Source organism: Hevea brasiliensis, chromosome 8, assembly GCF_030052815.1.
Source record: "Hevea brasiliensis isolate MT/VB/25A 57/8 chromosome 8, ASM3005281v1, whole genome shotgun sequence".
In the NCBI taxonomy this organism is placed as follows: domain Eukaryota; kingdom Viridiplantae; phylum Streptophyta; class Magnoliopsida; order Malpighiales; family Euphorbiaceae; genus Hevea; species Hevea brasiliensis.
The window spans coordinates 12,243,935-12,257,838 of record NC_079500.1 but is presented as its reverse complement, the minus strand read 5'-3'; the positions used below and the strand labels follow the sequence as shown (position 1 = coordinate 12,257,838).

At 31.5% G+C, this 13,904-nt stretch overlaps 1 protein-coding gene across 1 annotated transcript; it reads left to right on the top strand.

Moving 5' to 3' along the window:
- The first annotated feature begins 8,358 nt into the window (after positions 1 to 8,358).
- On the top strand, positions 8,359 to 10,446 carry LOC110638691 (L-type lectin-domain containing receptor kinase IX.1-like). Its single transcript, XM_021789317.2, has one exon. The coding sequence runs from the start codon at positions 8,359 to 8,361 to the stop codon at positions 10,444 to 10,446; it is 2,088 nt and encodes a 695-aa protein (XP_021645009.2).
- The last annotated feature ends 3,458 nt before the right edge of the window (positions 10,447 to 13,904 follow it).

The window sequence follows — 13,904 nt, the reverse complement described above, 5'->3', positions numbered from 1 at the left end:
TAATTATTAGGTGTTTGAGGTCTTTTAAGGAGGGGAAGCCTTATTGGTTTTCTCTCTTAAACACTCACAGCCCTTGAAAGATCAATGGTGGTCTGATACCATGTCATTAAAATTAAGGAAAATAGACAGAAAGAGAGGAAAAATAGAGCTTATAATTGCTGGAAAAGCTTTACTACATTTTTCATTCATAATTGATAATTTATACAAGTTTTGACAAGTACACGATTAGATAAAAGAGAGCATTACCTACTGCATCTTAACTTTAACAAGTAATAAGCTTACTTGTGAATTGAAATTAACTTATTAAAAAAGAAACAAAAACATCATTACATCTTGAGTCTTCTAGAGAAATCTCAGCGGCTAATAGCTGCAACAACTCTTTTCAATATTTGTTATCCCATTTCCAATAATAAGTGGCATCAGAGCCATCTTCTTATAAGGAGTTGAGGGCAGTTTAAGGTTTATGGAAAGCGTCAATTTTCTAGTTTTTGAGTTAAAAGAATTTATGCAATACATTATGGCATCAGGAAGCATTTCCACACATAGACCTCTTGTATTCACGAGGGAAAATTGCTGCATATGAGCCATCAAGGTGAAGGCCTATTTGAAAACCCAAAACCTTTAGAAGTTATAGAGCAAGGAGAGGAATTTGCTCCATTTTGGCAAAATGCTACATGGCACAAATAAGAAAGCACGACGAGCTTGTAACAAGGAGGCCAAAAGCCTTGACCTGTATCCATTAAACAGTTTCAGAAAAGATCTTTACAAGGATCATGGCATGTGATACCCTAAAGCTGGCATGAGACAAGCTCAACTCAACAAAGCCTTTATCCCAAAAACTTGGGATCAGCTATATGGATTTTCTTTCTCCACACTAAACGATTTTGGGTTAAATCCTCGGAAATGTGTAATGCTTCTAGGTCATGTTGTACTACTTTCCTCCAAGTCAATTTAGGTTTACCCCTTCTTTTCTTTCTATCCTCTACCCTAATGTGCTCTACTTTTCTAATTGGAGCCTCCATATGTTTATGCTTCACATGACCAAACCACCTCAATCTCCTTTCTCTCAACTTATCCTCAATTGGTACCACTCCTCGCTTTGGTCTGGTAGCCGGACCAGTAACCAGAACGATGGCTGTGCTGGGACGTTCGCTTGGCCCAGTAGCATCGCCTTCTTCCGAGGTTCACGAAATATGAACGGAAGGTAGGCTCGCAGCTCTCTGACCCTCGGTACTACTCATTTTCACAAAATGAAAAGGAAAATTAACCAAGAAAAGATCAAAACCCTTACTGGAGTGTAATCGATGCCTGAAGACTTTAGAAAGCGAGAAGAAGTGTTGAGATTGCTTGGGGAAGTTCTGAGAATGATATAAGGAAACAAATGACTCATCCTTAACCTATTTATACCCATCTGAGCATTAAATGCTCACGAAGTCCCAAATGACGCATCGATTAGCGGAACTGGGCAGCCTCCTCGACACGTTGCAAGAAGGTTCCAAAAACATAGTAAAAAAATCAGATAAATGAGATCGGTCAACTAAGGTCATCGGCTAAAAAAATCTCCAAACCCACAGATCAGCAAATGGCGATTCGTCTAGGGATCAGATCGAGTATACTTATCAGAGATTGGAAAAATAATCAATGCAAGTTAGAGACGAAAGATCAGGAATGAGAGAGATCGGGAAATAAAAGGGGACCCAATGCAAGAGATAGAGATCAGAATAATGACCCTGAAAGGGGATGGTCATAATAGGAAGATCGAAAAAGCAAGGAACGACCCTTGAGATTAGAGAACTCAGGAAAACTACCGATCATAGCCGTTAATTAGCTTCCCCACCATTAGATCCAAGTTAGTTAAAGCATTGCAGGCACGATTAGATCCTCGCCGCACATCTCATTTGCAAGGACGCCCTCCTAGCCGCCAGACGCCAAAACAGATAAAGAAGCCCCGTACATCCCCATCTCTACCATTGATTACAATTGTAAGGATGGATCTGGAGCCCTCGGATCAAAAGCAGATGACAGATTCAGTGCTTTTTATTCCCAGCCTTTGGATCCATTTCGTAAGGTAAGACCCTGGACCGTTGGATTAAGAGGAGAAAGGACGGATATTCTAAATGGAATCCTGACCCTCCATTTTGATTCTCTTTAATTATCAGACACAAATTATGTCCTTTTGGATCTAAGCCCTCCATCTACCCCTGGTGAGATCCTGATCCTTCATTTTGGGCACCCATTCCCTATAAATACCTGCATGCAACACTGTAGAAAAAAAGAAGAAGGTGGTGATTATTATGAAAAGAATCTGGATTTTGATTCAGTCTTGCCATTTTGAGCTCTTGAAGTATTGAGAAACTTTAGAAACCAGTTTTATGAAGTATTTCACTAAAAGGAGCTATGAACCCTGAGATTTTCTTTTTCAGTGCCTATGCACCACCCTCTGAAACCATCTTCATTCTGCCTCATTCCCACCACTCTAAGTATCTATGCATTATCTTCAGAGTTCAACTTCGTTCCGACCTATTCCCATTACTTCGGGTAAGTTCGAGTCCTTCGGCCGTTAGCTTTCACCTCTGCAAGACTTGTGGATACCAGAGTCAGCTCATTTGTCTCCTCAACTTCCCACAGGTAAGCGTCTAGACCGTTATTTTGTCTAATATCCTTGTTTTGTTTTCTCCAGTCTTCTTTTAAAATTTCTTTATCCAGTCACACTAAATCTCAAACTAGATTATTTAGGCCAATAGTTATTTCCTGTGTCTTCTTTTATTTCATTCGTAAATTCCATTCGTCGTCACTTAGTTTTCATTCCCTTCAAGAATAGATGTTCAAGTCCTCAGTGACTCGTAAATACTCTGAAGAATATAGGCAGGAGTATTTTAACATAAGAGTTATTGGTCTGAATAAATAAAAAATGATAAAGGAAGATAGGTGTAGCAAAGGTCAAAAGAATAAAAATTAGGTCAAACAAACAAGTTATGAGGTCAGGCCCCATAACTAGCCCAGGGGATAATATAATAGGTCGGGAACCAAGATAAGTTTGGATCCCGAGTGAGCAACTAAAAAGAGATCGGATGTCGCAAATCAAAGAGTTTGGATAAAGCGATCATGCAGAAGATCGGCAAGGAGTTCGGTCTTTCGTCCTCCATCTAATTATAAGGTCCTGTAGGCTAGGAAAAGCTTTACTTGGGTTTCCTGTGTCTTCGGTACCCCATTCCCAAAAAAAAGGGCTCAAGAAAGACCCTTTACCTGAATCTTTAGCTCAAAGTTCTTACAAAACGCCATTCTAATAAACACATTAAGAGATCGGGGGAGAGTTCTTACCCGAGCTCAGCCTAATTTTCTAACGTAAACATGTTAAGAGTTCGGGGGAGAGTTCTTACCCGAACTCAGTCTAATTTTTAACTTAAATACATTAAGAGTTCGGGGGAGAGTTCTTACCCGAACTCAGTCTAATTTTAATGCAACACATTAAGAGTTCGAGGGAGAGTTCTTACCCGAACTCAGTCTAATTTTAACGCAACATATTAAGAGATCGGGGGAGAGTTCTTACCCGAGTTCTCAACTTAAGTTCCTAATACATTACTAGATCGGGGGAGAGTTCTTACCCGAATTCTCAGTCAAAATCTTAATAAAATATGTGGAGATCGGGGGAGAGTTCTTATCTGAAATCCTTCGCTTAAATTTTAAACAGAATATATTAAGAGATCGGAGAAGAGTTCTTACCCGAATTTTCAGTCAAAATCTTAATAAAATATGTGGAGATCGGGGGAGAGTTCTTACCTGAAATCCTCCGCTTAAATTTTAAACAAAACACATTAAGAGATCGGGAGAGAGTTCTCACCCGAATTCTCTTAGCTTAAATCCAAATTAAAATATTACAACTTCAATATTCGAATTAACCCCCAAACAAAAATCCATTACACAACACCTATTCACTGAAGGGTCAGCTCATGTACTCGTGTTCTTGGGCAACCCAAAATAGTGAAATAGTGAAATAGTAAATATTCCTTTTATCCGCACAAAGGATTAACATCATCATTCCAACCCCCTAATTATCAATTTTAATTTATGAAGAGCACAACATTAAATCTGCTTACCCTCGTTGAGGGACGATGTGAGGTGCCTAACACCTTCCCCACCCGTATACGGATCCTGAACCTAGAATCTCTGTTTTCAAAGTGAATTTTAATTTTTTTTTTTTAAAAATGGTTTTCTTTAATTTCCCTCAAAATTAAAGTGGCGGCTCCTCACTTTTTCCACTTCGGTGAGAACTCGTCCAGGCAAATGCAAAAATCCTTGCGACAATACCATATACAATTTAAAATCTTAATGAGTTTATGAGTCATTCATATCTATATGTCTCTTTTACTCAAACTGTATCTTTTTAATGTGGGAATTCTATAACATTTGTATATTCCTGACATAACCTATGTTGGTCTCTTATCGATTTGATCATCTTCGCTCAATTCATTAAATCTCTATTAAATAAAAACAAATCCTAACTAGTAATTTACAAGAAATTAATCTTATAATGTTTTATTGGTGCTAATCATTAAGGTTGCTATTAAGAAAATGGTTTAGGCTGAACTTACCTTCAAAAACTAGCTTAAAGGAGTAGTGATCAAGGTTTTATAAGAGATATATTATCCCTGTCGCAAACCAGCTTAAAGGAAGAGTGTCCAAGACTTTATAAAGGTTATATTACCCTATTCCAAACTAATTTGAGATATTAACATACCTCCTCAAGGTTAAGCCCAAATACTCAGAATGTGAAAACTTATAAGAGGCTTTTATACCATCTTAAGGAAATAGACAAAATCTTACTCACTTTTAAAAGCTAATTAAGGGAGGAGGAATCCTTAAAGCCTTATAAAGAGTGCAGTGGATATTAACACTAATTATGGAAAGCTCAGGGAATTACAAAAGAAGAAAGAGAGAGAATTGCGCCTCTAATGAAACAATTAGGTAATTAGGGCATCATCAAGTGAAGAAGCGATAGTTTTCGCATGGTGATCACGAAAAAGGAAAAGCAAAAGCAGGCTCTAGAATAAAGGGGCATAATTCAAAATTGAATATATAGAAAAATATTAAATATAATTTTTTTTGGTAAATTAAATTATTATATTACTTGACATTGTTTTACATGAAAAAAAAATCATTTTAATATGGTTAATTAAATAAAAAGAAATTGGGTGATTTAGTAATCATAATAAAAGACAAAAATAGCTATATAATAATAATAATAATAATAATAATAATAATAATAATAATAATAAATTATGACATAACTTTATTTTTAATTTCTTAAAATATTATTCAAAATGTTTATGACTCTTGAATTAGTTTAATATCTCAATATCTTCTCAATATGTTAAATAGAATTCTCCTTCTCGAAAAATTACGTTTCTTTTAAGAATAAAAAACTAATAATTTAAAATTAATAAATACCTTTTTAAAATATAAAAAAAGAAGCTATAAAATTTAATATTTTGGGTCTAAATAAAATGTATTGGGGAGGTCTGAGGATCTGAATTTAGATTTGGACTTAATATTTTAAGTTTTTTTTTTGTTATTTTTAATAAAAAAAAGACTTTAATTTCAAAAAGAATATACAAAATGAAAGAAGATAAACACATAACAAATTTGATTTTATATAAAGAAAGAAATAAGAAAAATAAAATAATTTTATATGAAATGATAAAATAAAAATAAAATTATTAATTAAACAATATATTTAAATTTATTAAAAATAAATAAGGAAAAAAATAAAAAGATTTATTGTTAGTTTAACTAAAGCTCAGAACTAAATTAAGTTAGAAAAACTCTAAAAAAAAAAATGACAGAGAAGAATGGCAGCAATAGAATGATATTGTGGGTTTTTTTTTTATTTGTTGAAATCAATTAAAAATTTCCGCTTTCTTTAAAAAAAAAAAAAATCCTTGGAAAATTCCTATAACAAATATAACTAAGCACTTTGAGAGTAAATAAAATATGGATTTCAATACCATGATTTTAATTTTACAGAATTAAATATAATTATCATAAATTCTATTAAAATTGAGAAAATTTTTAAATGATTTCCTTAAATTTATCGTAAATTTTTTTTTTTGTCAAAATTATCCATATTTTCACTTTTTATTTCTCTTCTCTCACAAGACCCATTTTTTCACCCTCATCTTCATATAATCTCTCTTTTCCCTCATAAAACCCATTTTTTCACTGTCATATCATTTTTTTCACAAAGTCTATTTTTAATAATGTATATAATATAAGTATATTATATATCTTAATAAAAGAAGCCAGCGTTTTGAGTTTTTAATAAAAGACCTACTATTTAAAATATTAGTAAATTAATAAAATAGAATAAGTTATAAATTAATTTCTAAAATTTTTCAAAATTCACAATTTAAAAATCTCTTTAATTTCAATATAAAAATAATTTAATAATCAGTTTTTGTTTTTGTTTTTGTTAATAGCTTAGTCTCTCAATATAAATTTATCCAATTTATACTTAATTTCATATTAAATAATTAAAATGCCCTTAACCCTATATATATATATATATATATATATATATATATATATATATATATATATATATATATATTTATGAAAATATCTCAAATTATACTAAAAATATTTATTTTGTTTATAATTTTTAAATTCATTAAATATATATGAGTAGGGTAGTTAAAATAAATTTATTGTAATTATGAGTAGAGTATTATAAGTTAGACATATAATTTAGGATTAAGTACATAATATAATAAAATAGCATATGTACATCATATAATATGTCTTTTGGCTAGTTATTAATTATGTAATATTTAATTATATGATTTAAATATAATTATGAATATATAAAATAAATAATATATTTATATTTAAGAATTATAAGATAATTTAATGTATTTATAATTAAAAATATAAAAGATGTAAAAAATAAAATATAATATTAAATTATATTTAATTCATATATATAATTATATTAAAAATATATAATGTATCTAAAAAAATCATAAAAATATGGCTAATTTCTCTTCTTTTGCAATTAATTTAGCTGCAGCACTAATAACTCGAATTAACTATCCACCATTTCTTAGTACGATTTCTATGTGCTAAAAACTAAATTCAAAATTAAAATAAATCGAACCAGAACCACTGAAAACCAAACCTAATCAATTAAATCCCCCACTCCCTCTTGTGCTAAACCAAAATCGTACATTTTAGTCCGAATCAAATAGGCGGAAAATTCCAACGTCCAAAGTCTAACATTAGCATGTCGAAAGCAGCTTTTATTTTATTTTTCTTCAAACAGTATTTTTGTTCCAAAAAGCTTTTTACTTTTTATTATTTTATTATTTTTTTTGACCAACAGTCCCGACAGTCTCTTTAGAAAATTTCCTGCCGTTTCAAGATACAGAGTACTAAACTGAACGTGTTACGTCTGAAGTTTTTCGGGGAAAAAGAAACGTGTGAAGTGAGAAGGCTCTTAAAAAAGCAAGAGGCCGACTACATATTATTTAATTTTTTTTTTTAGGTAGATAAGTAGGTAAACAAATCAGTAACTGAAATGAATATTTATTAAAATTATGATAATTTTAATAATTTTTATATCTGTTTAAACTACTCACATATCTTTTTTACAATCGATATGAATCTTGAATCGTGAGATAAGATTCAAGATTGATCAAACGTGCTCATAAATTGATCTTTTGAGATTCTATATATTATTTAATTAAAAATTCTTGTTGTGTGTTATATATATAAAAATTTTATTTATAAAAATTTTGCAATTTAATTTGATATTATACGTTATAGTGAATTAATATACCTAGTAAATTTCTTTTAAAGTTGATTCAACATTGTACAAAAGTTAAGTTTCACATTGATTATCTAACAAAATTGTGAAGCTTCTTAATTATTATTTATAATTTTATAATTTTGAATAATATTTTTTTATGTATAAAAGTTGACGGATAGTCTAATCACACTTAACAAAAAATATTGAGTTTTTTTATTCTTATACACATTTGAAAGTATTCATATGGCATTTTTATTAAGTTGAGATTTAGAATATTTATGTGAATGAGATAACCGAATATAAATATATTATCGCACCAAGAAGTTAACAACGATATTTAAATATATGAGCTCTCAGATTGAATGAATCTCTTTTATTAATTGAATGAAACTTTTAATATTAGTTAACATATTTTATTTTTTCAACGAATTTTTAATTTACCAAAATGCGTTTCCCAATCTATTTAATGGTTGCATGTTCCCATATGTAAGAAAGCAAAACCAAAAAAGCAAATAATAAGCAGCGTTCTTCCATCCGTAAACCTCCTTTCAACCATGGAAATCCCCAACTACAAGAACTTGCGTTTCATATTTCGTAGACATCTATTCTTTAGCTCAACTATCGTCATGCTTTTGCTTGCCACAACTCCTTTCACTCACCAAACATCCATGGAAAACACTAGTTTCAGTTTCAACCAGTTCACCCCAGATAATAAGCTGGACATGAAGTTGGAGGGAGATGCTTACATATCAAGCTCAATCATTGAACTAACCAAGGACATGGAAGTTTTGAGTTCAAATTTAAGTGTTGGACGAGTCACATATGGCAGACCAATGCACCTTTGGGACAAGGCATCTGGTAATCTTGCAGACTTTGCCACCCATTTTTCGTTCGTTATCTACTCGCATAATTCTGATAAGAAAGGCAGTGGCTTTACATTCTTCCTTGCTCCCAATGGCTCTCAACTTCAGCCTTTATCAGGTGGTCCACATCTTGGTCTCTTAAGCCGCCAAAATTCCAGCACTGTGCCTTCATTTGTAGCTGTGGAATTCGACACGCGACATAGTAGTAAATGGGATCCTGAAGGTGTGAAGGAACATATAGGCATTGATCTCAACTCAATGGCTTCTGTCAAAATTAAGGAATGGTCCTGGAATGGAGGAAGATTTGATGCTTCAATTTACTACAATTCAAGCTCGAAAAATTTAAGTGTTTCTGTGACTAATGGTTATATAGGTTCTGCGAGTATGTACTCCTGTGGTCTTTATTTCTTAATAGATCTGAAGGATTACTTACCAGAATGGGTTACATTTGGATTCTCAGCATCCACCTCCAGGTCGCATTTTGAGAAACACAAGATTTACTCGTGGGGTTTCACCTCAAGTTTAAAACTTCCAGAAAATTTTACAAGCCCTCAACTTCTCTTGACAAAAATCTCTAGAGAAAGAAAGGGTAAGAGCTGGTGGCTATGGCCTGTGTTGGGCTTTAGTGGCACGCTGGTTTTTGTTTTAGTTTTTGTTTGGTTCTGCTGTTGGATGAAGGGGAGAATGAGAAACTCAGATGATGAATTTGGGAAGGAGAACGGACCAAGGCATTTTGCCTACGAGGAATTGATTGCTGCAACCAATAAATTTTCAACGGAAAAGTTGCTTGGAAAAGGAGGCTCCGGAAAAGTTTATGAAGGGTTTTTGAGAAACAGGAGTGCAAAGGTTGCTGTGAAGTGGATAACTTCGAAGTCTCAACAGGGGTTGAAAGAATATGAATCGGAAGTGAAAGCTATTAGCCAATTAAGGCACAGAAACTTGGTCAAACTCAAAGGCTGGTGTCGTAAAAAGCAAGAGCTCCTCCTTGTCTATGAGTTCGTGCCAAATAAGAGCCTGGATTTCCATCTTGCAAACAAGACAGGCTTTTTGACATGGGAGAAGAGGTACAGGATTGCTTTGGGTTTGGCCTCGGTCTTGTATTACCTGCAAGAAGAATGTGAACAATATGTGCTTCATCGTGATATCAAATCAAGCAACGTGTTACTGGATTCAAATTTTAATGCGAAGCTTGGTGACTTTGGGCTAGCTAGGTTTGTAGAACATGGGGAAGGGTCACATACTACAGTTTTGATCGGAACACCAGGCTACATCGCTCCAGAGTATGCAGAAAGCTGCAAACCTACAAAGAAATCGGAAATCTATAGCTTTGGTATTGTTGCTTTGGAAATAGCATCTGGAAAGCTCGCTTTTCAACAAGTTGATGGAAATGGTTCTAATGGTAAGATGAAACTGGTACAATGGGCCTGGAAGCATTATGGAAGTGGAAATATATCTGCTGTAGCTGATCCAGAACTGGAACAAAATTATGCTGAGGAAGAGATGAAATGTTTGATTATTGTTGGGCTTGCTTGTGCTAATCCAAATTATGCTGATCGTCCTTCAGTAGGAGAAGCAATTGATATGCTCAAGGCTAAAGTTCCATTGCCAAAATTGCCATCTGAGATGCCAATACCTTCAAACGTTGCCCATCTTCAGGCCAATCTGTTGGCATTTTCCATATCTTCATCCATTGTTGCCAATGGCGAAACTAAATTTTCAAGCACTAATTCTGACACTTGCTCATCATACTATACCACTGCAAGTCCTAATACCGCTTAGATATACTACCTAGCCAAAATGGGGCGCAATGGTCAACAAGACTTAGTTGCTATTCTATAATAATGGGTTCTGGCTTGTGTTCATGGATTAGTTCCTTGTTGGATTCAGATGATTTCTACTGTTTTGTTCAGCTTAGCTAGTCGCCTGTTACTCGCTTCCTCTGCGGCGATGCTTTGCTTTTTGTTATATATGTTTTGTTGTTTTGAATTGCACTTTGGTTTGTCTATGTTTTCCCTCTAGAATTTTTCACTTAATTAGAATGTCACTGCTGAGGTTGAGTATAAGAAGACTTATGCTAAATTCAGAGAGAGAGAGAGAGAGAGAGAGAGAGAGAGAGAGAGAGAGAGAGTAATGGATAAATTGCAATTTAATTTAATTTGAATTTATAGTAATGGATTTACAATTTAATTTATTTTAATTCGAATTTATATAAATGATTAAATTACTTAACACATTAAAATAATTAGTATAGTCAATATTACAATCTAATCACTTACATTTACTTTTTATGTTTATACTTTTCCGATGAGAGAGAGAGAGAGAGAGAGAGAGAGAGAGAGAGAGAGAGAGAGTAATGGATAAATTATAATTTAATTCATTTTAATTCGAATTTATATAAATGATTAAATTACTTTACACATTTAAATAATTAGCATAGTCAATATTACAATCTAATCACTTACATTTATTTTTTATGCTTATAATTTTTTGATGTGAGATTTTATAATTCTAATACTCTCCCCTCAAGTGCAACCACATGGTTGTTACTTGACGAGCAGTTTGTATTTTTAATACAATACGGACTCAATTATATAGTCTTATGAGTGACTGAAACCCACAACTAAGTTTTGTTCAAATTATAATTTAATTTATTTTAGTTTAAGCTTATATAAGTGATTAGATTATTTTACACATTAAAATAACTAATTTAGTTAATGTTACAATTTGACCATTTATATTTATCCTTTTATATTTATACTTTCCCAATGGTGGAATTATAATCCCAAAAACTTATTTATTGACCTGATTTAGATGGCTGTGACCCTACTAAATTTTTCTTGAATTCATTAATTGTTTGTTTGTTTTTCAATCCTATTATTAGGGCTGTGTGATTTCGGTTTCAGTTCGGTTCTTTGTAAGAACCAGAACTAGAACCAAATTTTGGTTTTTTCATTTTTTGGAACTAAAAGAGGAACTAAATTTTGGTTTTGATTCTGGTTTGATTTTGGTTCCGGTTTGGCTCTAGTTTTGGTTCTGCCTTTTGTTCTAGTTTTGATTTCAATTCAGTTCAATTCTCGATTCCTGCACTTAAAATTACAGTATTATTGTATTACTTTTAAAATAATAAAAATAATTATATATTTTTAACATTAAAATATCAATTAAAATAATAGTACTAATATTAAAATAATAATACCAATATCAAGATAAATTATCAATAAAGTAACATAAACATAATAACTTGCTCAAGAGAAATACTAAAATTAAACTAACAATTTTTACATAAAAATATAAGATAATACCAAATATCTATAATGTTGGCACTGAGTGGGAATAACTTAGTGGGCTAGCATCCTGCTCGGATCCTTTCAGCCCATAGTGTTGGACTGTTATGCTATAAAGGATTAGGATTGTGTCTCTATTAAAAGCTTAAACTTTTGGCGCGGTGGTGAGCACTTAATCGTAGAATTGGTATTAAAGCCGTCATGGGTTCAAATCCTTGGTAGGTGTGGATTTTTTATATTGAGTGAGGACAGTGGGTCATCATTTTGCCTAGATTCCTTTAACCCATGATGCTTGGGTTGCTGTGCTATAAGGGATTAAAATTGCACTTCTGCTAAAAATTTAAACTTTTGGTACGATTGCAAGCGCTCGATCCTACACATAATAAGTTATATAATATTTCTATCCAAATTATAAAATAACAGCAAGTCAATGAGTATAATATGAGTTAGGATCAATGTAACCTAACCAAAGAGTACAAAACTATATAATTTTTTGTTTAGAGAAATTCTTTATTATATTTTCATTCAACTCTTTAAGTTAAAATTTTGTTTGACAATATATAATTTTTACTAATTTAAATTTTGATTCACAATACTAAGTATTAAAAAAAAATTAATTTTAATATAATAGATGTTTACAAAAATTTTGCATATTATAATAAAAATTTTTCAAATTAAAAATAGAATAGTTAATATAATTTTAAACTTAGTGAATTCAATTATTAATATTGACTTTTAAATATTATTTTGGCCCATACTCTCTACTATTACTACAGACTTTACAAAATATTTAATTCACATTCCATCACTAAAATTTTGATTGGGTCATAATTTAATCATATGAAATAACACATACATAAATTAAGAACACATGCACCAATTAAGTCGCTTCATAATATATATCTTAATAAATATATTCTACTATCTTATATATATATTTCAATTATATAATTTTTAACAAGAAATTATACTACATGATTAAAAGGTGATTTAATAAGATAATTAATAACTACAAAGTGATTTAATATATTTATAATTAAAAATAATAACAGTTAATATTAGGTTACATATATACACTTGTAATTAATAACAAATTAAATTATATATATAACAATCTTATTTGCATATAATATATGTAATTTTATTGAAACTATGTAATATATCTAAAATATATAAAAAATACATATGCATAGAATCGGTTTTTTAGTTCAGTTCGATTTCAGTCAAGTTCCACTTCGATTTTTGATAAGAATCAAAACCGATTCAAAAAAATAAAACAACTTCAGTTTGGTTCAACTACTGCAATAATAGTTCTTTTTTGATTTCGGTTTGGTTCAACTCGGTTCAATTCGAATCCCTCAGAAATCGTGCACAACCCTACCTATTATGTTAAGTTATCATCGGTTTGTAGTTTAAGAATAGATTTAGCAGGTATACGGATCGAATATTGAGATTAATTTATCATTTTAAGGAGTATTTATATCCTAAAGTGATGATTTCATGTGAATGCAAATCAATAAGGATTGAATAATGTCACATAAAGAGCAAAATGCATTGATGAAAAATATTTATCCAATTAAAAGAAAAATATTGTCATTTTGATTTTTTTTTCTCTTTTAAAAATAGTAAAATATTTTCCAAAGTTTGAGAAATTGATCATTAAGATGGAAGAATAAGTATACAGTTAGATTCGTGACTCAAAATCTTAATGAGATTTAGAGAGAGACTTTTCCTAATTTGAGTGGAAGAAATATTCCTCAGTAGGATGAAGAAGTATTTTTTATATAGAGCAGAACACTTATTTTCGTATTATTCCTAAATTGAGTGAGATTCCTAATCAGATTAGGATTGAAAAAATTAATATGATAAATAGGAGAATGGTGGAAAAGTCATTTGGCTTTGTCCATAGAGAGTGGCTTTGCCCATGGAGAGTGGCTTCACCCATTGTAGAGA

Excerpts from the sequence above, each read along its gene's own strand:
- LOC110638691 (XM_021789317.2), top strand. The coding sequence starts at position 8,359 with ATGGAAATCCCCAACTACAAGAACTTGCGTTTCATATTTCGTAGACAT.